This window comes from Athene noctua, chromosome 6, assembly GCF_965140245.1.
Source record: "Athene noctua chromosome 6, bAthNoc1.hap1.1, whole genome shotgun sequence".
Taxonomy (NCBI): domain Eukaryota; kingdom Metazoa; phylum Chordata; class Aves; order Strigiformes; family Strigidae; genus Athene; species Athene noctua.
The window spans coordinates 11,752,961-11,778,511 of NC_134042.1; the positions used below are offsets into that span (position 1 = coordinate 11,752,961).

The window sequence follows — 25,551 nt, forward strand, 5'->3', positions numbered from 1 at the left end:
TTGGACCGAGCAGACCGATGTGCTGCTCCATCATGTAAGAATGGGAGGCCCCCTGGTGATGTGGATACAGTGTGGATACATCTCAAAGTATTGCAAAAAGTTTGCAAAGTTTGCAAGCTGCCAGGGGTAATTGCCATTCGGTTCCATTGAGTGACTTCTGCATCCTACCTTCCATTGGAGTACATCTGAAACTAAAGTATTCCATAAGGTGGAAAACCTAAGTCCTCAGGCGTCAGGCAGAGGAATGGTGTTGGTGTCGTTTGACAAACTAAGACCTGTGAAATCACAACAGAAATCAGGAACCCCGTCCTCCAATGTTGTATGACATTCTTCAGTAAATTAGTCTTGCTCAAACCCAGAATCTTCTCTATTTTGCAACGTAAGTTGCCCAAAGTAGGAGGTCATAAACCTGGAAAAATAGTATATTAGGGCTCAAATCTATGGCAAACTGGAGTTTTTCTACCATGCAGGTATAGGCCTTGTTTTAGTCCCTTTTTCGTTTTGTAGACCTCTACACTTGTTCCTCAGCTGTGCTGGAAATCAAGCCAGGGCAGTGCTGTGCTGGTGCCTGGTAATCACGGGAAACCGACAACACCCAGAAAGTCAGACAGTCCCCTTGAGACTTCACTGTCCAAGCTTAATGAAATGCAAAAAATATACTGTATAATGATGAGAGAAATCAACTTCTTTTTCTCTTTAAAGCTTTACTTTTGTAATCAAAGGTGTTACTAACACAGGTAAGGCCTTATTAAAGTTAGAATGCGCTTCTTTATGTGTAAAACAAATATCTCTTCTAGTGCTGTATCTTTCCTGTCTCTCTTGTAGTGAGTTCCAGGTAAAAGCATTGCCCCATGGGAAGCTAAGTAGAGGCTACCACAGTAATGGATGCCCAGACAAACACAGTCCCGACAGCGCCTGCTCTGTAGATTACAGCAGCAGTCGCCTGTCCAGCCCAGACCATCCAAATGAAGGTAAGATATGAAGGCCTTATAAATGTGTCTACATGTGCTGTGGAACATGGCAAAAACTTGCTGGTGTGGTTCTTTGCTGTGTTTATCCGTTGCTATCCTGATCTCTAATACTTGATCCTCTTCATGAGCTGAACTGAGGTCACACTCCTATTGGTCTCGCTAGTATTGCTATAAAGGTGCAGGTGCATTTGAACAGGCACTTCAGTGAAAGCGCTGTAGAAGCAGGAGTTGGTTAAAGTGCACTTTCCTTGTGCACCTTTGGCTTTCTTTTACCTTGCTAGCTAAGGAGGCAGGTTTAGTACTGAATATCCCATAGGCCATGCTGTTTGTGGGGTATGGAAGATTAGAGAATTACACTTAATGCTGTCTGACTTTTGCTTTCACATTTCTAGGTTCAATTTGCTGAATATTGGTTTTTAACCTCATTAACATTATTGTGATTATGCTATTACAACAGTGGGGTTTTTCGCCTCTTCTCAGATTCTGAAAGCACTGAGCCCCTAAGTGTGGATGGCATCTCAGACCTGGAGGGAGAGGGAGAGGAGGATGTGGGTACTAGCATGCCAGAGGGAGAAATCCCCCAGACACCTGATCGGGAAAAGTTCCTCAAGCAGCATTTTGGGACCCTGGGCAGCACTGATGGAAAAGGTAAAGTTCTCTGCTTGGTGGGGGGACTTTGTAAGGTTACTCCAGATTTGTCCCCTGTATAACTCAAACCAGGCTACAAGTTCTCCTAGGCTTTCATGGGTGTGTGAGTACAAGGGGGCAAGAATGGGGAACCAGTGTAGAGAGGCCTAAAGAGCAACATCTGTTAACTCCATTGGTCTGTGTGTAAATTTGTGTGGATTAGATCAGGTTCTGTGTCAGTTTGCGTTAAGTATTGTCTCTGGAATCCTGAAGAGCCCGTTCTCTTGTTCCCAGACTAGTTTTTCCTGTTGTATATGAAGGTACTAGCTGTATGTTCACCCCCCCGTTGGTGACGTGTAGTGGCCTCTAGTGGTATATTAAGGCATAACAAATGCCACAAAAGAAAAGACTGAAATGCTGGGTGGAGGGAGAGAATAAGAGAAGACATCAGAGTGGCAAAGGAGCTGGTTAGCCTTTATCGACAAACTCCAGAACAGAACATATCTTTTTAGAATTGATAATGGTTGCAGGCAGAAATATCTATGTGAGTTGTCTGTTTTTTGTTTGGTTTTGGGTTTTTTTTCTCCTTTGATGGGTTTGTTTTCTTCTTGATGCCAGTGTTTCACAGTCCTACAGGCAGGATAGGACACAAAGGGAAGCAAAAAAGGAGGAGGCATACCCTTAGGGAGAGTAGCAGTTTAAGGCAGAGTAATCTAAGTAGAACAGAAAAGGCAGAGGCAATGAAATAATTTCATTCTGTGTGGTTTTAGCTTAAAAAATCCCCTCGGATATAGTGGAACATTTGATAGTGTCTGTGATAAGAAAATGCATGTGTCAGAATGTTTGTTCTGTAACTAAACTGCTCCCTTTTTCTCTCTCCTTTAACCAAAATTTTTAGGTGGCTCATGTAGGAATCTGGAAAGAACTGAAAACCTCAGCATTTCCTCTCGCTTTCTTTCCCAGTCCCCGGCTCTCAGGTATGGCTCTACTTGTTTTGAGTGTTTCTGTTTGTCTATTTTTACTAGTGTGAGTAGGTTTTGTGCTAGGCCCCAGGTCAAAATAGTTGAGCAAACTTGTGGCCTTGGTGTGCCTAGGCACAGCAAAGTGTTAGCGTAGCACCTGGCAGGCTGCTGCTGCTTGCAGACCCTTATGATTCGGACAGGCTGTCCTGTGTCACACTAGCTGTTCTATTTCTCCCTAAAGCAACACTGTTGGTTTGTTCTTTTTTCTCTTTCAGCAATGTGCTTATTTGTTTCACAATTAATGCCTTGATTGAGGAATCGCTAAACATCTAATTTACTCTTCGCTGTTTATGCTCTGTTTATTCTTTTGCATTTCATTCAGCTTGGACAATGAAAGTAGGCTTGTCAACTTTTCCTTTGTTTTACAGTCCTTTCTTACTCAGCTTTGTTCCTCAGTCCTATGCCTTCACAGGGTGCTCTGGTGTCTCATACAAAGCCCCATGGGGATATTATCCTTCCAAAAAAAACCCTCAACCCTGAAGCACCCCAAAAGGCCTCTCCAAGCTGTTTCCCTGTTGTTTAAAAAATTCCAACAAAACAAAGACACAAAAAAACCCAAACAAAAAACGGGATAAATACTTTTGTTGATTTGGGTTTATAAATGTTTAAAACAAATGAATACTCCTGTATGCCTCTAAAATGACAACCTGAAATCACAGCTTATTAATTTAATTGTATAGGATTGAGCAGATCTGGGTACATCTTCTATAGTTCACCAGCTGCCTCTAGATTCACCATGTTAGGGAATTTTTTTTTTGTCATTGCTGTATTCAGCTGCTGCTGTCAGGAGAGCCTCTTAGTCTGTCTCACGTTGGGACTGTATGTTTGGGAAGAAAGCCAGTGGTTAGCTATTGTTTAAACTTCTGGAGAGCTGCAATGGTGAGTGAAGGAAGTTACTGGTGCTCTAGAGATGTAACAAGAGAGGTGGTTTTAGGTTATGAATACCTCTGGGCTTTTAATCTGTTCAGCTGTTTAAACATGCCAGATGTTGGCAGAAGTTGCATCCTTTCTGAAGTAAGCCCACTGTGCTTGTCTGAAGTGGAGAAGAAGAGGAAATTAGGCTTTGCTCTTGAAGATACTGACCATGTTTTCTAATAATTATGCTTACATAGTGTTAGGAAAGTATAATTACTTTCTGTTAGGGTATCTTAGAATTGAAAAGATTTCATTGTTAGTAATATGCTAAGAGACCTGACCTGACTTTGCCCAGTCTTCCCTCTGCCTGGAATTTTTCCTTCTCTTTTCCCTTCACCTTTCACATCATCCTTCCTGGAAACAGTGACCCAATGCTTTTTGTGATTGTGCAGCCTGAGGTCAAATGCCCGAAGACGAGTGCTTTCAAGGATGAGTAGAATGAAGTGGTAACATCCTAGGACATTTTTGGCTTAAAAACCTCCGGACAGGGAAGGGCTCTTTTTCCCAGAGAAACTGGCTTAATTCATGTGCCTGTTTGTCCAGGGCAACATACTTGTTTTAACTAGGATTTCTTTATCGTGTTCTCTAGACGATTGTCACTCTCTTCTTCAAATCTGATACTGGATTCAAAGCCCATCGAGCCACTCGCCCAGACCAATGGGTTTACACCAGACCTGTTGAAGAATGACAGCAGCCATCCTGGTGATGTATTGGAGAACAGCCAGGTCCTGGAGAGTGTAAATTCAAATCGGGCCGTTTATGCCCTGAAAAAACACAGATCAGCTTTGGAGGCCAGCAAAGTCGGTATGGCTCCTGGACGGGTTATTGCATCCTTTCCAGAAGGCCCTGTCAATGCAGCGATGAGAAAGGCACAGTCAGTTCACGACCTTGTTCATGAGGGTAAGGACACAGGTTGGAATGGTGGTATAAACCCAAGAATGAAATGGGGAGATTTGAACTTGAGTAGAGATTTAAATTAAGCTTATGGCTGAGCTGCAGGCTTTGTGTGTCTTCTAACTCTTAGCCTGCCAAGGGAAAGTATTTTTAATTTGTAATGCAGATGCTGGTCTCCTAATTATCAGTCCCTGATATTTGTCTGGCAGCTGTGAGAGAAGCAGTGCCAAGGGTGAAATGAACTATTTGCAAAGAAGTGATCTGTTGCTGTGGGTGGTTGCTCCAGGCCAAGACTGAAGGGTCCCCAGGGTAGGGAAGAGAGAAAGAGGGAAGGTGGAGACAGTAAGAGGGAGCTTACTGTGTCCATGCCTTCTGTGTGAGAGAACTCTGTCTTTGAAACAATCAGCTCGTGAACCATCAATAAGTGTCAGTTTGTTTAAAAAAAAAATAACCCTTATCACCGCAACAGCATATGTAAGTTTTTGCCTGCTTCATCTGGCCTCTCAGTTAACAGTGGTCTGAGGTCTTCTGGCCGTACACTTTAAGAACAAGTCTCTCAGGTAAGCAGCAGTGTGTGAGCAGGGTGAGGGATGGGCAAAAATGAAAGCTGCTGAGGCTTGGTGATATTAACTGGACCTAGTGGTTCTCAACACCTCTCCCAGGGGTTGAGCTGAGGCACATAGGCTGGAGCAGCTCTATTACTTTCCAGTTTTGGAATTCACTGCAGGCTCTTGTCTATTTTTGGTATGTTTGTCTGTTTAATTTTCACAGATAAGGGTCCCGGAGTGATATCCTCTGCCAAGCAGCGTCCTCAGACTCTTTTGGTGGTTGAGAAGGATCCCAGACCTAACAATTGCAGGGTGTTATCAGCCAGTACATTGAAGATGGATGGATCTGGTGCTCTGCTGGCCAAAGATGTCAGGGCTGCAAAACCAAAGTCCTACATGAACCCCACAACCAGCTTCCGGGCTAAAATGTCAAGAAGCATATCTGTGGGGGAAAATCTGTACCTTGGTTACTCCACTGAAATGTTGACTGATGGGAGGACTAGCCCTCCAGTGGCAGAGAAGACACAGTTTAGTTCCACAGCAGATGCTGAGAAGATTAAGCTACCAGTGAAAGAAAATGTTCCAGTGAAGCCAGCACTTCAGCCAGTTGTAAACTGCTCATCTCCCAAGTCCTTCCACAGCAAGTTGGCATCATCAAACCGAGCACATCTGATTCTTGACATTCCCAAGCCATTGCCTGATAGACCCACACTGGCCTCCTTCTCACCCACTACCAAAACAAAAACCCTGCTTGAGCCACAGTCTCCACAGTCACCTGCTGTGGCCTGTAAAAAGAAACCCTCCTTTCCTGAGGCCCGAGCCTCCAAGAGGGAGAATCAAACTGCTGGGTCTCTGGTTCCTGGTAGAGAGATCCCAACAGGACTTGCTAAGGAGAGCCCAGTGGAGAGTCCAGTCTCAAGGACAGGTTGCCAGGGTGAGCCAGGGGTCACTAATCCGAAGCCGAGGGAGTGGTCAGAGGGCCGGCAGCTAAGGTCTCCTGAGGGGACACTGCCCAGGAGCAGGGAGAAGATCACCGGCATCGCCTGTGTGCTAGACAACCCACCCGGACTTTGCCCACTAGAGCCCATCAGGCCAAGGTCTCCTACATCCATAACTGCCTCGGCACAGGTCTCAGGTGTGCATGGATACCCATCTCTTATCTTCCCCCTTCTGTCTCCTGTCTTTGTGAACCGCCTCACGATTCCATCACATTTCTTTACGTCCAGCTTCTGGCCTGTCTCGTCCTGTCTGCACCTGTCTCGTTCCATAAGCCATCCCCTCAATGGTGAGACACTTCTCCAACCTGACATCTTTTTCTCAGTCTTTAATTTCCATTTCCTATGGGTCTTATGTCTGAAGGTCCCTTTTAGTTGAATGTTTTGTAGAGCTCCGCGCTCCTGTGTTTTCAGTTGTACAGTTACCTGCAGGGGCTCAAACCTCTCTCTGGTCAATGCTAAAAGCTGACGTGCTGGGAATCCCCCATGAGGGTGTAGGTTACTTTCCCAGTGCCCATCTTGGAGCATGTCTGACCAGCAGATGAAGGTGCAGGCCAGCATGTGCTAGCTGAACCTAGCAAGCACAAATAATAGTGATGGTGAAGTTATAAAGCCTGAGCTGCCTAGCATTTTGTTAGTGTGCAGGTGTGCAGGGTCCAGAACGGTTTGCATACAGTTTTCTTACATGAGATAAGACTTGACCAGGGTGAGTTCCTTGCAGTAGCCAACTGTGAGAGGGAGGAAGTCTCTGTGCCGCTATCGCTTTGCTTTGAGGACATGTCTGCCAACTGGGTATGCAATGCACATGCAGGCCTAGCCTTTGGGTTTGAGCATAAAGAACATGGATTCATTTTTGAGTTATCTCCAGTCCAGAGAAAAAGGTGTGAGGTGGGAAACTACTTTACCTGCTGAAAACAGCTCTTGAATGTGTTACAGGCCCTGGTTTAAGGTACTTCAATCAGATGAAAACTAGGAGGTAATCTACAACTGAAGCAAAAATCCTGCCCTCCAAGGCAGGAAAACCTCCCGTGGCAGAGAAGACACAATTTAAAATGTCCTGAGGTTTTTCTTCTGTGTCACAACCTGGAAGGAAATACGTCTTTCTGAAGTACTTAGCTGAGTCTTGCAGTAGGAAGCTGGATGTAAACCACTGCACTGATACCTTGTACCTTCAGGGGGCTACACAGTGAATGGTTTTTAATCCCTGTTGCAACATTGTTCTTATCTGAGAAGGGACACCTCTGTAATGCTCTGATCAGTTCCCTTCTGTGGCGCCAGGCTGCTCCACCATTCGCCACAATGGTTGAGTGCAATATTTCTGCACTGAAGCACTGCAGAGGGATAATCTGGTTTTGATACACTGCTAAGTGTATCGCTTTAAGACTAAACCACTCAGGAAATGTGGTGGTTTGTCTGAGGGACCTGCTGTTCTTACAGCATGGGGTAACTCTCTGTAGAACAGCAAGTGTGTCTGAAGCTTTCAGACCCTACCCCCACAGGGGTGAGGTTTCTTCCAACAGCAGATGCTGCCTGGAGCTGTGGAATTACATTCTACAGCAGAGAAGTAACAGTCCAGCTGTCTGGACTCTTTAGGCTGAGTTTCCTCTTCCAGACTTGGGAATCAAGCTCCATGTCACATGACTTTTGGCCAGTTGCTAGGATTCTGTTTGCAGAAAAGAGCAGGTTTTTTGCAGCAGTGGTTTTTGTTTTATTTTGGTTTGGGTTTTTTTAAAGCACCTCCCAACACAGAACAGCACACCCTGACAGAATATTTAGCAGCACCCTTTAGTGAGTTAGAATGATTTAGAACAGTGGATCCCCAGTTTCTTTTTTTTTTTTTTCTCAACAGACAGCTGTCAGCCATCAGCCTCCCGCAGACCATGTTCCTCAGATTTTTAGTGGTAGATGTTGGAAAAGCTGTTTAGATCCAAGCTGGATATTGCTATGAACAATTTACTGTGGCTTCTGTAGATCATAGTGTGGCAGTCTAGATTAGAAGGGCTGACAGGGACCTGTTCTGCTTCTGCCTTGCACTGTGACTTTGGGTTTCCACTGAATTTTTCTGTCCTTCCATTTTCCTGCCTGTATAACAGCTGCAGAAGAAGAGACTTAATTGTTTTGTTTAAAGCATTTTGACATCTACAGCTAAAATGCTGTAGATGCGCTTAATACTGTTGCTGTGTTTAATATTCTCTGCTGGTTTCTGAAGAGCTCTGCTCTGCACACCCGAGAGGCAGAAAATGCCTGTTACTCAAGCATTTATGTTATGTTTGTGACCTTTATCCAGACTGGCAGCTCACAGAGCTGGAGACCAGCGTAAGAAGCATGATCAGATGAGAAATCCAGAAATGACCATGAGAAGAAACAGCTGGGTTTAAAACAAAAAGAGGGGAGGAGGGGGGGAGGAAAAAAAAAAAAAAAAAAGACAAGAATCTTGGACTGCACTGAAGCCCACTCTGTTCAAACTCCACAAGGCTGGGTGTTTTGGGAACAAAGAATGCAGATGGAAGTATTTGCTCATGCCCCTTTGTTCTTGTAGATGTGTTTGTTTATGTATAAATAGATGTTTTTATAGCAGTATTTGCTTATACATCATCTAGATGTATTCATAAAATTAGCTAAGGTTCCCTCCAGCCTGTTCAGAGATGATGTCCTTAGAATTGCAAGAAATAATAGCATTAATGTGACCAAGTTTTGTTTTCAGGTAATTAAAGGAAATCAAATGGCCTTTGTCCAGGCCTTTGCAAATTGAAGATAACTGCAGATTGTGTGTGCATCTATGTCTTTGTTCATGGTTTATGTCTAACTCATGAAAGTGTTTATTTTATTAAAACATTGCAGGCTTTCAACTCGCATCGATGCTTTGGAGATAATATCTGGTGGGAGTAGGCAGCAAATGGTGTCCTTCAGTTGCTTTTATTTTTCATTTTCAAATTACGGTGTATCAGCAGTGCATATCCTGGATTGCTCAGAAATGTGATTCTGTTTTGATTGAATTTGTTTGTCAGCACTTCTCTGGGCCTCAGTCCTGACTAGAGAACGCTGTAATAATTCAGTATAATCCTTCATCCTCAGCGCTTAGTTGTACACTATGCAGAAGGATACATGAGGGGGAGCGTGTAGATTTCTGACTAGGTGGAGGCTAAATTAGAGGCTTTTCAGATCAGTCCCTTATGCTACTGGAAGCCTTCATTTGAACTTGTCTTTAATTCTGATTGTGAATGGCGTGGGTAATCTGTGGCTATTCTTGACTGTAACAAAAATGAGTGATCTGAGAAAAACCATTGCTGACTTTGGAGAGGCTACAGACTGGAGAAATAGGAATGTTTGAAGCAAGCAGCATCTCTAGGTAGTATGAAGGAAAGCTCATGTAGAACTTGCTGGTTTAATGAGTGGCTCAAACGAGCCCTAAAAATTGAATGAGAAGGGTGTGCACGTGGTCTTTCATATATATATTTAAAAAAAATTTATGTTCTCTTACCCAACTGTGAGATCGTGAATATTGGAGTGTGTCTGTGCCTTAGTTTTTGTTTTTATTTTTTCCTCCCCTTCAGAATCGTGCATCAGTGTAGAGCAGTGTGAGCACGTGGTATCCGAGCTCCAGGACAGCATGCGCAAAGCCATTCATCTTTACCGCATGGTGAGTGACCTCAGACACGGGCTCTGCCACAGCAGGTTGGCTTGGCAGCCCGCGAGCGTCCAGTGTATGTGCTTACTGGCTCAGGCTGGTCTCTTGACTGGGTGTTCACTGACATAAGCTGCCTGTTGACCACTTGACTGCACCTTAAGCTTGAACTGGGGAGGCAAGAGCTCCTGATTTCAAACTTTTTCATTTTCCAGTGGCTTTCTCCGGCTCTCTGAGCAAATCAGTTCGCTTTTCAGTCTGTTTAGCTTATCTGTAAACTGAAGATAACAGTGTGCTCTCTTTCAAAGGGGTATTAGGGAATTCGTTAATATTTATACAGTGCTTCAGAGATCAGAAATATTATAGGAGCTTTAGTTTTATTATCCCCATCTGTTCTCTGTCTTTGATGCTGGGGAAAAGGATTATCAAATGTGAGATACCAGAGGAATCTGGCTGTGAGAGGGAACATGCAACCACTCACCTGTCCCTCTCTCTGCCAGACCAGAGTTCCATGCAGAGCAGTATAACAGCTCTTTGCTGCTTTGCTTAGCACTGATCTGTCAGCCTCCTGCAATGAGCGTGAAGCTTCCACAGTGAGCTGCTGCCATGTGGTCCTCTGCAGCTCTGGCCTTAGCGCTTGCATTAGCTCGCTGATTGTGCTCTGTTCCTGGGACCAGCTGCATGGGGCAGACAGGAAGAAAAGGAAACTGTGACCCTGTGCTTGCAGCTTGGAAACAGCCCCTCCTTAGGCTCAGTGTAAGGGGAACACTACCCAAAAATGTGCTTCTCATCTCTATCCTATTGGAGCAGTGCCTCTGGATTTTGTGTGACTGGCAGTATTGGATGCATGCCCTGCTATAGGATTAAATTGGCAGTCTTGAATGTTGAAGAAAAGAACACTTGAATGGTCTGCATGTCTTCATGGCTTCACTTCCCCGAAGGGCTGAAACGGCTTAATTGGTGCTCTACCTAAACCCCAATGCATTCTTTTTATTTTTCCCTCTCTATTTTCAGGTGTTAAATGATAGAGAGTCTTCTACTGACAAAGATAAAATAGCAGGCCTCTTGACAGAAACTTTCTCCTCAATGAAGAAAGAATTGGACTCGCTGAAGGATGAGGAAGAGCTTCCAGCGGTTAAAGAGGAACTGGCAAAGCCACAAGATACCACTAGCCCACTGAATGAGGGATGTGGTGCCAATCTACCGAGTCCCAAGAGTCTGGGAGATGAGCAGACACTAGCTTTGCTGGAACAGTACTCAGAGCTGTTGCTACAAGCTGTGGAACGACGCATGGACAAAAAACTCTAAGAGGGGTGGCTTTCAGGTGTTTGTGAATACACGGAAATAATCCCAAGAAGAGGACCACAGAGAGCTTCAGACTGATGCTATCATCGCACTGGTCTAGGGCTGGTGGGGAGACCTTTATAAATTTATTTCCTCAGGCCCCTACAACTGACTTGCTCTAATTCTTAGCAATGTGCTGGCCACAGTTTTAATATTTTTTCCCCAGTGGTCTTCAACTTCCTGTCTCTAGACAAAGTCTGGAAAGAGGAGTTTGGAGAAATTGCCTTGAAATTTCTTCATAGCCAAGGAGGTCAGAGTGTTTGGCACCTAAAGAAACAACGAAAATCCGGTTTATCCAAGAAATTCTGAACTGCTGACTAAAAACAATGTTCAAGTGAAACCTATCCCTTCTTCTCCAAGGCTTCATGGGAATCAAGAAGCAGACTTTTTATGGGTTTATTTATTAATTTATTTTTCTGACTGTTGCTCTATGTCACATTTGTGGCTATTATCTTTGTCCTTTAACAAAAACTGTTAATCCCTTTGCCATATCCCAGCGAGAAACAATCTCTGTATTATAAACCCCCAACAGGGAGACAGGCTGGAGTATCTGTGCAATTAATGAACTGTTTTCTGCTTAAATCTTGTCTTGCTGTTCTTTCTTTTCCTGCCTTAGTTTTGTTACCTGGAGTAATTCTACTGTTGTCATGACGACCCTGTCTGCTTTTCTCTTGTTTCAAGACAGTCCCACACTGTATTTTATCTGCATTGACCTCCAAGGGAAGGCTCTGCAACCCTTGGACCATGTTTTGGAGGTCACTTAATGAATTAAGCAGTGGTATTTTTAATCTGAAATTTGACGTTATACTGATATTCAGACTGGGTTTTCTGCAGACATTTTATAAATGGGATTTAGATACAAATCTGAAAGTTTGTTTCAGCCACCTTTCATGATTAGGAGTTGGATTGTCTTTGATGTTATAACTGGGGAACTTGGGATGATGACTTGTTTGTTGAGAAGTGAACATGGAAAAGCTGTTTTCCATCTCTTACAGTGTAACTCTGGGTTTGGGAGGTCTTCTGGTGCAATGGCTCATCCATGTCATTTGTTCATTTCACTGTGATAGGAAAATGTTTTCTTCTTGCTTTTTCAGAAAAAACAGAATATTTACATCCCAAGAAAGCTGGGATTCTCTTACCTTTTGTAAAGCTGTTTCAGCTACCCACAGAAAATGGTTTCCCAAGAATTTTGGACAAGATATTTTGGGATACAATTACGACCATTTCCCTTTTCCCCAGACTCTTTGCTTTTCATGAGTTCCCGGTCTGAGAAACAGAAAATCTTCCCTTCTTGCATTTGTGTGTGCAATACTCTTCTCGCCCTGTGGAGCTTCTCTAAGCCCATGCTAACTTGTGTTTGTTGTGGCTTAAAACTGTCCAGTGATGTTTTTTTGGTCAATGATAAGCTAAGAAAAAAAAAATTTCAAACCAATGACATTCTTTAGCACCTTCCCCTGTACCCCCACTCCTATCCACAACAGGGACAGATACACAAAATGCTTTGTTGCTTCCTCCATCTCCAGTCTGTCTTGTATTTATTTTAAGGCAGAGCAGTATAATCCCAGTTTATGAAACTAATGCAAGCAACAAGCTTTTGGCGGGAGAGAGACTGCTAGCATCTGTGGAAGTCACTCAGAAGCAGCCATACTACATCACTTGGTTTCGTAGGTTACAGGCTTGAAGCAATTTTCTTTCATTTTACTGTCCTGGCTGTCATCTCTCTGAAACCCTGTGGCACTCCGAAGTGTGGTCTGTTGACTTCTCTGTCTTTCTGTGACTGGAGATCTGCAGTGCAGCCTTTTTTCTACTGGGCTGACTAGACTGGTGTAGGATGACCTATTTCTTCCAGATAACTCCGGGGCTGAGTAATCTGCAGTTCTCGCTCTCCCCTTAAGAGGTCAGCTGGCCGATCACCACTGCCGAGTGCTTCAGGGCTTGGCAGTATGGGGAGCACTTCAGGAGCTTTCCAGCTGCTTCTGCCTGTAATTTAAGTCTGCCCAGTCACATTTCAGGTGTCCTTGCTAACCTTTCCTTCCCGGGGCTTGTACTGAAACTTTAAAAGTGTTATTTTGTAGTCCTGTCTTGGCATTGCACTGTGCTGAATCAGCTCGGTCCCATGGGCAGCTTCTCTTGCACAGGCAGGGTTTGCAAAGGAAGGCAAGTTGAAAACCAGAAAGGAAATTTCTGACAGTTTTCTTGAGTGAAAAGGTGTGCCGGAGATGCTGCGGGTGGAACGTATGATGGCAGTCGTGTTGGGTCTTTGATGGAGTTGGTGTCAGTCAAGCTTGCTTTTGAGGTGATTAGTTCCTCCACTTTCAGACTGTGAACATATGTCCTAGTATACAGGAAATTTCTTGCTGTACTGGGACCACAAGACACTCAGGTAAAATAGCAGTCCCTTCAACCCAGGTATCTTTTGGTACTGTTGATAAGGGTTTGAGGGTCCTTTATATTACTTCCCTGTGCAATTTTATTCCATTTTATTATTTAAACTTTGAGGTAGTGACAAAAAGGGTCAGAGATGATACAGAAGAGCCAGTGGCAAGAATGAAATATCCATTAAGGTAAAGAGCAACAACCAGTGAAGCTGGCATAGAGATATGAAACAGAGCTCCTCGGAAACGAGTCATGTGAAGCAAATCTGATTTTTAAGCTGATCAGAGTGGGTTTTGCTTCCTGGAATGAATTTTGCTTTGGGTCAGGGCTGCATAGGGGAAACCAGAGGTAAAATCTGATCAGAATGATGGTAAGAGAAGTGTCGGGAAAGTAGATCAGCTGGAGGATGGTTGTGTAGTTTCAAATAAATTAGAATAGTTTATGTAGGACACTTAGGAAAACAGAGTAGAGGTAGATGTGGTCTTGGCCTGAGGAACACTGTTGGGCCAATACCTGTGAAAGGTAAGTACAGAAAGGCTTCAGGAAAGTAGATTTAGGACTGAGGTGGTGGTCTGTAATTGAAGAATGAATTGGAAGGGTTTTTTCTGAAAAAAAAAAAAAAAAATGTCCTGTAGGGCCTCTTGTTTCTTTGCTTGCTGTCCTCTAAGTAGCTATTTCTTAAACAGCAAAGTTGTGAGCTGTTTGCCCAAGGCTTGAATGTTGCGAACTGAGTAGTAGAAGCGCAGTAGAGGAGGTGCTGGTTCTACAAGTTTGTTGCTGAGAAGGGTGAGGAGATAGTGTTGCTCCTTATAATTTGAGACTGATCCAACTGATTCTTCCCTGCTAACTTCCTATTGCTGGCAGTAGGAAATATTCCTAAAAATTCTAGTTTACAGAACAAAGAGAGCGTAAATGTGTTACGTTTTGTTGCACCTTGTGAATATGTTTTACCACAGGCTGTCCATTGGGCCATGTAGAGATGTACGGAATGGTAACTGCCTGGGAAGTGAAGAGGCTTGTGGGAGGAGGTAATAAAACTTGGGTCTTTCCCTCTTACTGGTTTGTGTGGGTGTTAGCATAGGCACAACCAGATTAAGACAAGTTATTTGTTTAAGATAAAGCCTGAAAAAATAATTTGGACCTACCTATTCTCTTTACATACATTTTGTCCCCTCCAACCCAACATTCCTGGTCAAAATGAGAATAGTTGTTGGTTTTGTTGTGTGGGTTTTTTTGTTTTGTTTCTTTTAGGGGTTTTTTTGTTTGTTCCCCCCCCCCTCCCCATCCCTCATCTTGTAAATAGTATTACTTTGCCTGTGGGACCCCCAGGTTCATTCTTGGGCTCTCTTGAACTGGTGAGGTAGGAAGGGCTGCAACCTCAGAGGGCTGCAAACTCTTTCTGTTTTATTTCCTGCTGCAGGCAGGTAACCCTTTCCTCCTCCCCATCCCTCAGTAGCAGGGAGCAGTTGTGCGTATAGGAGTCCGTGTTTCTCCCACCTCCTCTCTCAGGTTGTCCTCTCCTTTCCATGGGACCTCCCAGGCGATGGTTGGGGCAGGCCTTACAGCAGCCCCCTCCCCAGTCCCCTGTTTTTGCAGACTTCGTTGTGACTCAGAGGAATTGGGACGTTTGCGGGGAGTAGAAACATACAAACTTAATTTTTTAAAGAGAAAGAATATGTACATAGTTATATATAAGAAGAAATGAACTACAGGTATTTAAACACCATTGGTAATTTCATGCATGTATACGGTGTCTCCCCCCACCCCACCCCGTTGGATACTGAATGACAAAAACCTCATTAAAACACTAGATTAGCAGCCCCTGAGCGAGCAGGTGCTTCCTTCTGCAGGTAAACCCGGCATGTCCCAGATTGCAGACCCTGGGTGTGTGTAACACGGGGGCAGCTGGGGCTGTATTTGCCTGGGTCACCCGCTGTGGAGCACGGAGGGGCAGCAGCAGCGTTAGGAATAAGCCATGTCCACTCCGCGTGTCTTTGTGCGCCCTAGGCACCAGGCAGGCACCTCTTCACCCCTCTTCTCCAACACTACCCTTTTCCTTCAGCTGTTTAAAAAAAAAAAAAAATATCCCTCCTCCTTTATTTATAAATGTGTGTTTTTATACTTTTGGCTTTAGGTAAAGTAATCCTTTAAAATGTCTTTTTTTTTTTTAATTATTTGAAAAAAAAAAAAAAAAGCGCGTTTGTTGGGTTTTTTTGCACTGTGAGGCTCCCCCACCCTCCCCCGGGAGCTGTTTTTAACTCTGTATTCATTTGTACTCCGTGTCTTAAACCGTTTCAATAAAAATGTGACCATTTGTTACCGAGCCGCGGCTGAGCTGCGCGCCCCACTCGCGGCCAGCGCCCGGGGGGTGCGTGGGGTGTCGGGGTGCGTGGGGCGGAAGGGGAGGCGGCGGCGGCGGGGCATGGCGGAGGGCGCGGCGCTGCGGGCCCTCAGGGGCTGCCTGGCCGCCTTCCCGCGGGAGGCCCGCGGTGAGCGCCGGGCACGGGGCGGCCGGGGAGGGGGCAAACGCGGCCCGGCGGGGAGCGGGGGGGAGCCGCGGGGACGGCCCCGCCGCTGACGGCCGTGGGGCGGCGGCGGGCGCCGCGGCCTGGGCCCGGGCCCGGCGTTCTCCAGAGGCCCCGTACGGGAAGGAAACGCGCGTGTCCGGCTGCCTCGGCGCCCCGGCTGGGCCGCAAATGGCGGCCGCGGGGGTTGAAGCGGAGCAGCCACGCTCCTGCTCTTGTTTTCAGCCAAATGGTTCCCTGGCGAAGCGGCAGCAGAAAGGCTGCTGCGAAAAGAAAACGAAGCTGGAGTAAACAGCCCTTTCCGGTTATTTTCCTTGGTATAAACCAGCAAAACAAAGCACTGCTCCAGCTTCCAAAAAATCTTCCTGTGGTATCACCTCCGCATCGGAGGTACATCTCCGGCAAGGTGTGGCCTTTGTGCCGGCTCTCCTGCGGGCCCACAGCGTGGCCACCCGTGGGAGAGGCGGCTCACAGCACAGAGTAGCAGAGCGAGGGCCGAGGTGCCCTCAGGCACGGAAAACCTCCCTGACAGCCTTCGGGTTCTGACAGGACAATTTGTGGAGCCGCGGTGACGCCCCTCGCTGTCAGTGCAGCGCCGGTGTGTGGGGTCGGGAGCCAGTTGTTGCGGGAGCAGAGGGCCCTTCTCTCAGGACACGGAATAAAGCTGTTTCTCCTTTGCCCGGACAGAGCTGGGGTGGACGGAGTCCGTACCCTATCTTGACAGGCCTCCGTCCCCGCTGGAGTTTTATCGAGAATGGGTGAGTCCGAACAAACCTTGTATAATTCAGAATGCCATCACCCACTGGCCGGCTCTGAAGAAATGGACTTCAGCGTACCTCAGGTATGAACGAGCTTTGGAGCAGGGCGGGTGGCCAGTTTCAGTTGAGTCAAAGGCCTTTATTAATCTTTGCTTTTATCCATAAAATTATTCCTCCATGCTTCTGTATGTAGGTGTTCAGTCCTGCCACCATGTCTAAAACACGTATGTAGATTTTTTTTCCTGCAAACATACTGTCCAGTCTGGTTGTGATGCAGTCGGAGGGGTGCGTGTTCTGGCTGGGTGCAGCCAGCAAGCTCAGGCTATCAAAACCCAGTCCGAGTGCTCTGGCCACTGCTCCACCCTGTAGCCTCCCAGTTGGAGTGGGGCTGTAGGGCTGTAAAAACAGACTGACTTGTTTGTGACTGAGTACACCTTGGGTTTGTTTTGTTTGTTTGTTTGTTGGTTTTTTAATGAGCATGTTAATGACTGGATTTTTAAAGAAAAGTGCTTTAAGAAGGGATTTATGGTTAGACCTAAAATCTGTGGATTAGACCTAAATCTGTGGGTTTAAAGCCAAATTTCTTAGGGAACAAAGAGCCTCGTGGTGGGTGTATCTGTCAGTCTCTGTCCACTCCTTCTCCCTCCTCTATTGCTTTTGAACGTGTGGCCACCCGAATGGGCCTGGGTTGAGTGGCCATGAGAATATCAAGCTCTGCCATGTTTTGTGAAAAGAAGTGGCTGAAGAGGACTCTCTGCCTGCATGGGGGAGGAAGGAGCTCCTGTGTGAGCTTGCGTGTTGGACAGAAGTGAGAGAGGCAAAAGATACTGCGGTTGCCTTGACAGCAGGGAGCAATCAGAGCAAGAGTGCTTACCAGACAGTAGAAAATCTAGTCCAGAGACACCCATCCATGGAAAGCCAGGCTTATTGTTTTTCCTGCCCGTGAAACATGTTGTTTTTGAAGTAACCAGTGTCCAGTATGTGGGCCAGTTGCAGGTCTGGCTATAAACCTTTGATTTATTTTGCAGGGAGGTAGTGGGTCCCAAGGTAGTGAGTGTGGCAGTAACACCAAATGGTTATGCAGATGCGGTGTTTCAGGACCGTTTTGTCATGCCAGAGGAGCGCCAAATGGCTTTCATGGACTTTTTGGACATTGTGGAGAAGAAAGTGACCTCTCCCAACGTATTCTATGTGCAGAAGCAGTGTTCAAACCTCACTGAGGAGTTCCCTGAACTTGTCTGTGATGTGCAGCCTGACATACCATGGATGAGTGAGGCACTTGGTAAACCTATTTCTCCTATATTTAGTAAATATTTTGTAAGGAGCTTTAAAATGATCATGCATAGTATGTATATAGTAAGTACATAGTGAATGTTTGTTCTGTTTCTGGATGACACAGCTCAGTTTGGCTTCATCCTCTTAGAAAGTAGGAGTGGTAAAATACTTAATAATACAGTAGTCCAAGTTTCGGGTTTGGATTACTCCAGAATCAGTATCTCAGGTGTGTATTGGGACCATCACAACTGAAGCAATATGGTGACAGTGCCATCTAGCACTGCTTTCCATATGGTGGCTTTTCTCTGATTTAGAGTCATGTTTTGACTGGGATTCATGCTGTTGCTAGCAAAGCTAGCATAACAAACAAGTGAAACAACACAGAGCCCACAGCCCCTTTGGTAAAATTACAGATGTTTCTTGTTAAACGCTGTTCTGTTTTAGTTATTTTCTATTTTTACAGCATGTCTTTCCTTAAAATGTCAATGAAAATTACTTCCTGTGATCTCCCCTTCTTTTTGCAGTCATATGTAGATGTGCTGCGGTTTCTCTGTGAGTTAACTCTTAGGGATTAGGAATGTGGAAACAAAGGGTTGTAATCATCGATTTGGGGATGAATAAGGCTACGTCATGAAGTCTGATGGGCACTGCAATGTAGGAGGAGGTTGCTGTTGCTGAGAGAGTGCTATTTGCAATGAAACCTGTCATAGTTATGAAGGAAGTTAGGGCAGAAGTTGGCAGAAAATTATTCGAAATGCTTTTAAACATGGCATTTCGGGTTCTGTTTTTTGTTGACAACGTTTCTCTGTTCCCTAACCATACAGGGAAGAAGCCTGATGCTGTGAATTTCTGGCTCGGGGAAGCAGCTGCTGTGACATCCTGTATGTATCAAATGGCCCCATTTGCTTTCTGTGTGCTTTCAGCAGAGGTTTAGGCGGGCACATTGTGAGTTAGTGGCTCAGTAGAATGGTGTATTTTCTCCGACAAGGCAGTTCTACTCGAACGTACTTTTTGCGTTCTTTCTCCTGCACTTCTGCAGTCTCTTGCTGCTGTGTCTCTGGGTGCATCTACCTGGCATTGTGTCAGGCAAGGCACTGATGGCTTTTCCTTCCTTGAATATGTTTGCTCCAACATTATATTGTTACTTTCCACTCCCACGGGCTGCGAGAGGAGGAAGCAGCCTGATAATAAGAGGACAAAGCTGACACTTTTAGCTTACTATAGTTTCTGATGTAGAGAAGGAAATAACACTGATTTTCTCTCTTTCTTCACATTTTTTTCCTCAATCCTAGTACATAAAGATCATTATGAGAACTTGTACTGTGTGATATCAGGAGAGAAACATTTCCTACTGCATCCACCGAGTGACCGTCCCTTCATCCCATATGGTACATAATTTACTACGCAGTATGTCCGGAGGTTGGAAGGAGGAGAGACCAAAATATTGAAAGATACAGAAAAGGAAGCAGAGATAACATTTTGATGTTTATGCAGTGTTATGCTTTCCAGTGTGAACGGAAATCTCTTCTATTTTGTGCTGCAGGTAGTTTGTGATACAAACATTATTCTGAGGTCAGGTTTTCCAGTCCTCTGAATAGGTTCACTGATACTCACAGAAGTTTCTTCAGCTTTAAAATATTTGAATTATTTAAGTATCTTGTCAGTATTGCAGCATGTCTTCTTTGATGTTTAACAGGTTTGGATTCTGCCTGCTTGTTCTTTTCTCTAGAAAAAAAGCCAGGAAGCTGAAAAATAAGTTGTAATTTAATGAAATATTCAAGTTACAAACTGAATCTCTGAAAACTCGAGAAATGAAAAAAGAGATTCTTATGGCAGCATTATTTTGCATTGCCCCTTTTTCTGTTTATGTTGCTTTCCTATGTGCACAGTAATAGATTGTTATATTGCAGTGTCATCTAGAAGATGGACAGCTTAACTTTATGCCTCCTAAAATAAGACTTTATTTTCCCATTCTCTAACTTTCAAACCTTCAGATTAAGTGAATGCTGAGTGCTATAGGACACTAATATAATTTTGCCTCGATATGTGCGTTGATACAATATTTTATTTATACTGGTTTTATTTTGTTTACAACCTTGAATAGAATCATAGAATGATTTGGGTTGGAGGGGACCTCTAAGATCATCTAGTCCATCCTCCGTGCCAGTCACTAGATCAGGTCGCTCAAAGCTCCGTAACTTGAACACTTCCAGTGATGGGGCATCCACAGCCTCTCCGGAGAACCTGTTCCAGTGTCTCATGACCCTCATCATAAAAAATTTCTTCCTTATATTCAATCTAAATCTACCCTCTATTTAAACTGTTGCCCCTTGTCCTGTCATTACAGGCCTTGGTAAAACGTCTTTGTCTTTCTTATCAGCCCCCTTTATATATTGAAAGGCCACAGTAAGATTTCCCCAGAGCCTTCTCTTATCCAGGTTGAACACCCCTATCTATCTCAGCTTTTCTTCACAGAGAGGTGATGTCATATGTATGTGAATGTATGAAAGACATGTATGTCATAGGAGTCACACTTTGTAAAACAAGCTGCTGTTAAAGCATTGAACAGAAATGATGCTTACATTTTGTAGTGTGTAGTAAAAAGACGACTCCTTCTTTTTGAACATCAGGTTAATGGAGAGAAACTCTCTCAAGGGAGGGCTTGAGTGGTGAAGCAGTGAAAGAAAAGCAACCCGTAGTATCTGAAACAGTTGATGAGCTCCATCAGATAAAATTAGAAGTGAAACGCTGGCCACAAGTCACTCATAACTCTTGTGAGTCCTATCTTGCTAGACTGACCTAAGAAGAAATGCCAGAATATAGGATGGTGTGTAAGTCAGGGATGCATGAATGTCTTGCAAAAGGGAAACAAGACAGTTACTGGAACAAAATAGAACCAGGAGTAAAATGGGGTTTGAACATAAATAATTCCTGTGAAGAAAGAAGGTTGGAATTCCAAATAGGATGGCAGTTCAATATTTAGACTGACTTAAAAATTAAAATAAACTTAAGAAACTGGATAAAATATGAAAAGACCAAAGGGAAGGAGAGTGAGGACAGTAAGTTGAAAATGGTTTTGTCTTAATTTTTCTTTTACTTGGTGAAAGTGTGACATGCTCTGCCATTAGTTTCTCTGAGTACTACTTGCAGTTGTGTCATTTAATTCTTTCTGTGGTTCCAGAGCTCTATCAGCCAGCAACCTACCAGGTATCAGAAGATGGCTCATTTAAAATTGTGGATGAGAAGAGTACTGATAAGGTAAAAAGTGTATGAAGAACACAATCAATACAATAAAGATAGTGTTGGGCATTGCTGAGCCCTCAAACTCAGCATATTTTTTGATATTTAGAAATCCTTTGTTACTGTAAAGAGAATGCCCAGATATTTCACTTGTATTTTACTATTCATCAAGGATACCCAGCTTCCAGAAAAGATTTTTACAGCTCACCTGAAACCATTGATATCATAAATGGTCTTCCTTGCACCAAACTTAAATAGATCCAGTAAAGGGCTTTTAAATGAATCAACTATAAAGGCATTGATTTCATTAAGGCTGAAATAGACTCCTCTGCATTCATTTTCTTTCCACGCCTCAGGCTACATTTTGCTCTGCAGCAGTATCACCCAGTGCAATTAAACATATCTGTCTCAATGAATAAATTGTGTTTTCTTCATAGTAGCAATATTTATTTGATTAAAAGGTATAGATCTGGAGGCACTTTACAAAATCTCAGCAGCCTTTTGTACCTAATCTCTCCTCAGTTTGCCTCTGCAATGTGTGACTAATGCTACACTTGAACTTGAGCTGGGGCTTTTTCTCTGTTTCCAGAGTAGTGCTCATGGAATCTCACAGAAGCATTCCTGTAACACAGTGAGGTGGAGTGCTGAAGTTTGTAACTCTGTAGGGCGTAGAAGAATTGAATGCAGTCAAGAGGGATTTCCCAGTAGGAAGTGAGGTTTTAGCTGCTGGGAATAAAAATAGACGAGAGAGCTTTAGAAGAAGAAAGGAGTTTCTAAAAAGAGTGGTGTAGATAAAATACTCAAGTACTGAATGTAGGAGGAACAAGTGACTTTAAGAGGCCAGAGGTGTTGTGAAAGTATGCCACGAGACTGAAATTTCATGGCTGACATTTAACATCTTTTCCCTAATTAGAGATGCTTCACTGAAGGAGGCAAATTTTTGCATCCTTGACCTATTCCCAGTTGAGTGTGGAAAGCTGTGTACCTGTACTTGTTTTGCTAGGAAAAATATGTGTTTTGTAACCTATTAAGTTTGGTTATCAGTTGTTTTTCTGGAAGCTTGCTGTAATTTTTTGCTAGAGTCAGTACCATATATATACACTCTTTTGCTTTTAGGTGCCCTGGATCCCCCTGGACCCCTTGAACCCAAATCTGGAACAGTATCCAGAGTATGCTCAGGCAAAACCTTTGCAGTGTACAGTGAGAGCTGGTGAGATGTTATACCTGCCTTCTCTCTGGTTCCACCATGTTCAGCAATCACATGGCTGTATAGCAGGTAAAATACACAGTATTTCCAGATGTGTTTTTGAACTGTGGTGGGTGTGCAGCTAGATATCTCACAGCAAAGCATAACTGGGACCAAAGGTCCCTTCAAGATCATCTACCTCTCCTCAGGAGGAAATAATAATCTTGGCAGATGCCATGGGGCTGCCTTCTTGCAGTCTGTTTTGCTTATAATTGATAGCATTATTGACAAGTGCTAGGGATGTAGTTGAAGGAAAAGTCTGTCTAGTTGTCAAGTCTGGAGGAGGATAGCTAATTCAGTGATCATGATCCAGCTGCTGTTCATGACATGGAGCCTAAGCAGTTTGTCTGCCTAACCTGCTAACTGCAAATTGGTCACCTACATACCTTTCACAAAGAATCTGCATGTTGTGTGTGCCATTATCACATCAGCAAAAAAGGATCTGAGGGAAGAAAAGGAAACCAGAAAGTATATGAGTTTTAGGCATGGATGTACACAAAACGTGGAAGTCACTCTGTTGTCGTGTGAGCTAGGATCTCCTCCAACCCAGTCTCCTACCTTGCTGATAAGCCTATGCTTGTGTTACTGTTCCCCTGCACTTATCAAGTCTTGTCATCTCATTCTTTGTAGGATTTACCATCTCTATCTCTTTTTTTCCCTTCCCCATGAGAGTTCCAGAATGTCAAGCATTGCTCATTTGGTGGAGGTGGAGGGGTGGGGATGGTGCAAAGTATTATTTTTATGTTGTGTAAGTTTTGTAAGGTTTGAGGAAGAGCTTTTTGCTGACTTTACCTGGAATTATTCCTGTCTGCCCAGGAAGAGTAAATACAGTATTTTGAACAACATAACATTAGTATTTGTGTAACACTGCAAATATTGCAAGCCCTTTTTTTTTTAGTACTTATGATACTGTGATAACAAGACAAGCTAGCAGTAAAGCAGTATTTCTGATTCTCTTTTCCCAGTACTGCTGCATCAGTCCTTAAAGATTTTTTAGAAGAAGTAGAGCTGTTTCCTGTTGCAAGGCCCCAGCCACTCTCCTTTTCCTCTATCAGGAGTGCTAAAGAGTCAATGAGTTTATTTCGCGTTTAGTCTGCTAACTGCCCTACAGTCTGTATACACTTGAAAAATCAACTTTCTCTGGGTCTGGTCCAGTGGATGTCTGAAGCTAGGGTATATCCTCCTCCAGGGACCATTGGTACAATATTATACTGCTTGGTTTATTTTTTCCAGGAGATTTACACCAAAATTAAAATGACACGCAGAATTAAAGCACTGTCTAATTGATGACCATTGTGAAGTAGTGGTGAATTTGCCATCCTTTACACACTCAGAGGAAGAAAGGTTCCTATCCAGATATTAAACTTACTTTGTAGTGTATTTGGTATTTTTGGTCTAAATAGAAGCATACATTTTCTGTTTCTAAACATTTTGCCAGCTTCTGCTTCAGGGAATCCCCAGTGTAGAGTCTGAAGAGGAGTTGGTTTAGGTTAAGACAGAGTTGCATTGGCAGCGCTATTAAAGAACTCTAATGTTTACTTATGATTTTTTTGACTGTAGACAAAAATTTGCTCATTCCAAAGTTCACTCTTTAGTAAGGAAAAGCTTGTACTAGCTGAACTGTGTAAACCAGTCTGTGAACACGTTTGTAAATCATTACATGCTAGCCTTAGAAATGTTCTTCCTTTTTCTTGTCTCCTCAGTGAATTATTGGTATGACATGGAATATGACCTTAAGTACAGCTATTACCAGCTCCTAGATTGTCTCACAAAGGCCATGAAAGTGTTATAGCAGAGGTGGAAGACTCAAGCTTGTGATCCCTCTCTCTGACGGGATACAGTCATCAGCATCTGTGACTGGAGTACAAACATGATGCAAGTGAAAAGAACTGAACGTTAAATTATCCTCAACAATGTCTGTCAACAGATCGTGGCTATTTTGCTTGATTTTGGAGTCTAGATCAACCAGCCAGATTTTTTGGCTTGTAATCAGAAGGTTCGATAATACCATTTTTAGGTCTTTGCATGTTGCCTCAGTGACGGTGAGCAAAATAAAATTGGAAGAGAGGCAATCCAGGTTTTGGAAATCCCAAACCAGAAGCCACGATTGTTCAGATCTACAGATTGTTTTCATAACAATCCAAGCGGTCAAGGAAGAATCTGCTGTGCCACCCAGCTGTGCATCAGGCTGCGTCAGTCCGACACCTGCGTTCTGCTTCAGGCAGAAGTCCTGTCCGGGTGTAATTCACTAAGTTCAGTGGCTGTGGTGTTTAATGGTGAGAAATTACAACTTCTGCAATAAATGGTCAGTTTAAAAGCTTATTTCTGTACTGATTTCTTAAATTTTTTTCAAATGATGTGATGGGTGGAGGACATCTAGGAGGACATGCAAAAGTCAATGATGGCTATTTTTCATCTTAAGCTACATGTTTTTATTGATGGTTTTTATTTCTTTCCACTATTGTATTTAAATGTAGCTGCATTCCCTTACTTCTTGGGCTGGGATTTTAGGGTTGCTTTGACAGATCCACGGTCAATCTGCAAATCACCTGTGGTCTCGTGGCATGATGGGTGATTATACAGCTTGCAGGCTCATTGAATTTTTCATTCCTTTGCCATTAATTGTTGCCTAACACATGGTCAGGTGAGTTGTGTGAACCAGGAGCCTCTTTCTGCAGCCTGAATTTCCATGTGTATTTCCAGAGAATGGGATGAGACTACTCACATGTCTGAGACCTGCAGGGTAGGATTAGAAGGCTATTAAATCCTTGAATTCTGCAAACATGTAGTATTGTTTATGAAACCCAAAAGTTGGTATTTATTGTCAAATCTTCAAATAGCTCCTTAGAAAATTAGCGTTATGGCGTGAAATTTATTTTCTCTGTATTAGAAAAATGCAGATACCCTTTAAACGAGGTTGATTATCGTTGAAGAAAAAGATAATGCTTTTACTTTGTTTCTTTTGGTTTTTAAAGAAACATAGTTAAAGCATCATCTTACGTGTGACGCTTGTCTAAAAATTGCTGAAAACTCAAGGGCAGGCTTTGTTTCATGGCTTGATTAAGATGTCACATTCCTTCAGGCTTTCCAGCTTGTTTGTGTTCAGTGTGCCTTGGCGAAGGCACCCCAGCCAGTTCTGCAGTCGAATCAGGACTTTCCCACAGTCGGGGGGAAAGACGATTGGGACGTC

General features: G+C 43.7%; 2 protein-coding genes across 6 annotated transcripts in view; both read left to right on the forward strand.

The window, feature by feature from the left end:
* Positions 1-15,631, forward strand: part of MAPKBP1 (mitogen-activated protein kinase binding protein 1) — a 103,370-nt gene extending 87,739 nt beyond the window's left edge. For 3 of the 5 annotated variants that reach the window (XM_074909569.1, XM_074909571.1, XM_074909570.1), the window contains 7 exons: positions 826-971; positions 1,452-1,619; positions 2,497-2,575; positions 4,125-4,435; positions 5,201-6,262; positions 9,527-9,612; positions 10,612-15,631. In XM_074909569.1, the coding sequence (XP_074765670.1) occupies positions 826-971; positions 1,452-1,619; positions 2,497-2,575; positions 4,125-4,435; positions 5,201-6,262; positions 9,527-9,612; positions 10,612-10,905 (2,146 nt within the window). In that variant the 3' untranslated portion in view covers positions 10,906-15,631. The remainder of the gene's footprint in view (positions 1-825; positions 972-1,451; positions 1,620-2,496; positions 2,576-4,124; positions 4,436-5,200; positions 6,263-9,526; positions 9,613-10,611) is intronic. The other 2 variants (XR_012633855.1, XM_074909572.1) reach the window with 2 other exon arrangements.
* A 97-nt stretch (positions 15,632-15,728) lies between these two features.
* Positions 15,729-24,659, forward strand: JMJD7 (jumonji domain containing 7). The gene is made up of 8 exons (XM_074909574.1): positions 15,729-15,806; positions 16,530-16,683; positions 17,629-17,882; positions 18,700-18,756; positions 19,168-19,263; positions 21,057-21,133; positions 22,232-22,391; positions 24,065-24,659. The coding sequence occupies exons 1-8, from the start codon at positions 15,740-15,742 to the stop codon at positions 24,151-24,153; spliced, it is 954 nt and encodes a 317-aa protein (XP_074765675.1). The 5' UTR covers positions 15,729-15,739; the 3' UTR covers positions 24,154-24,659.
* The last annotated feature ends 892 nt before the right edge of the window (positions 24,660-25,551 follow it).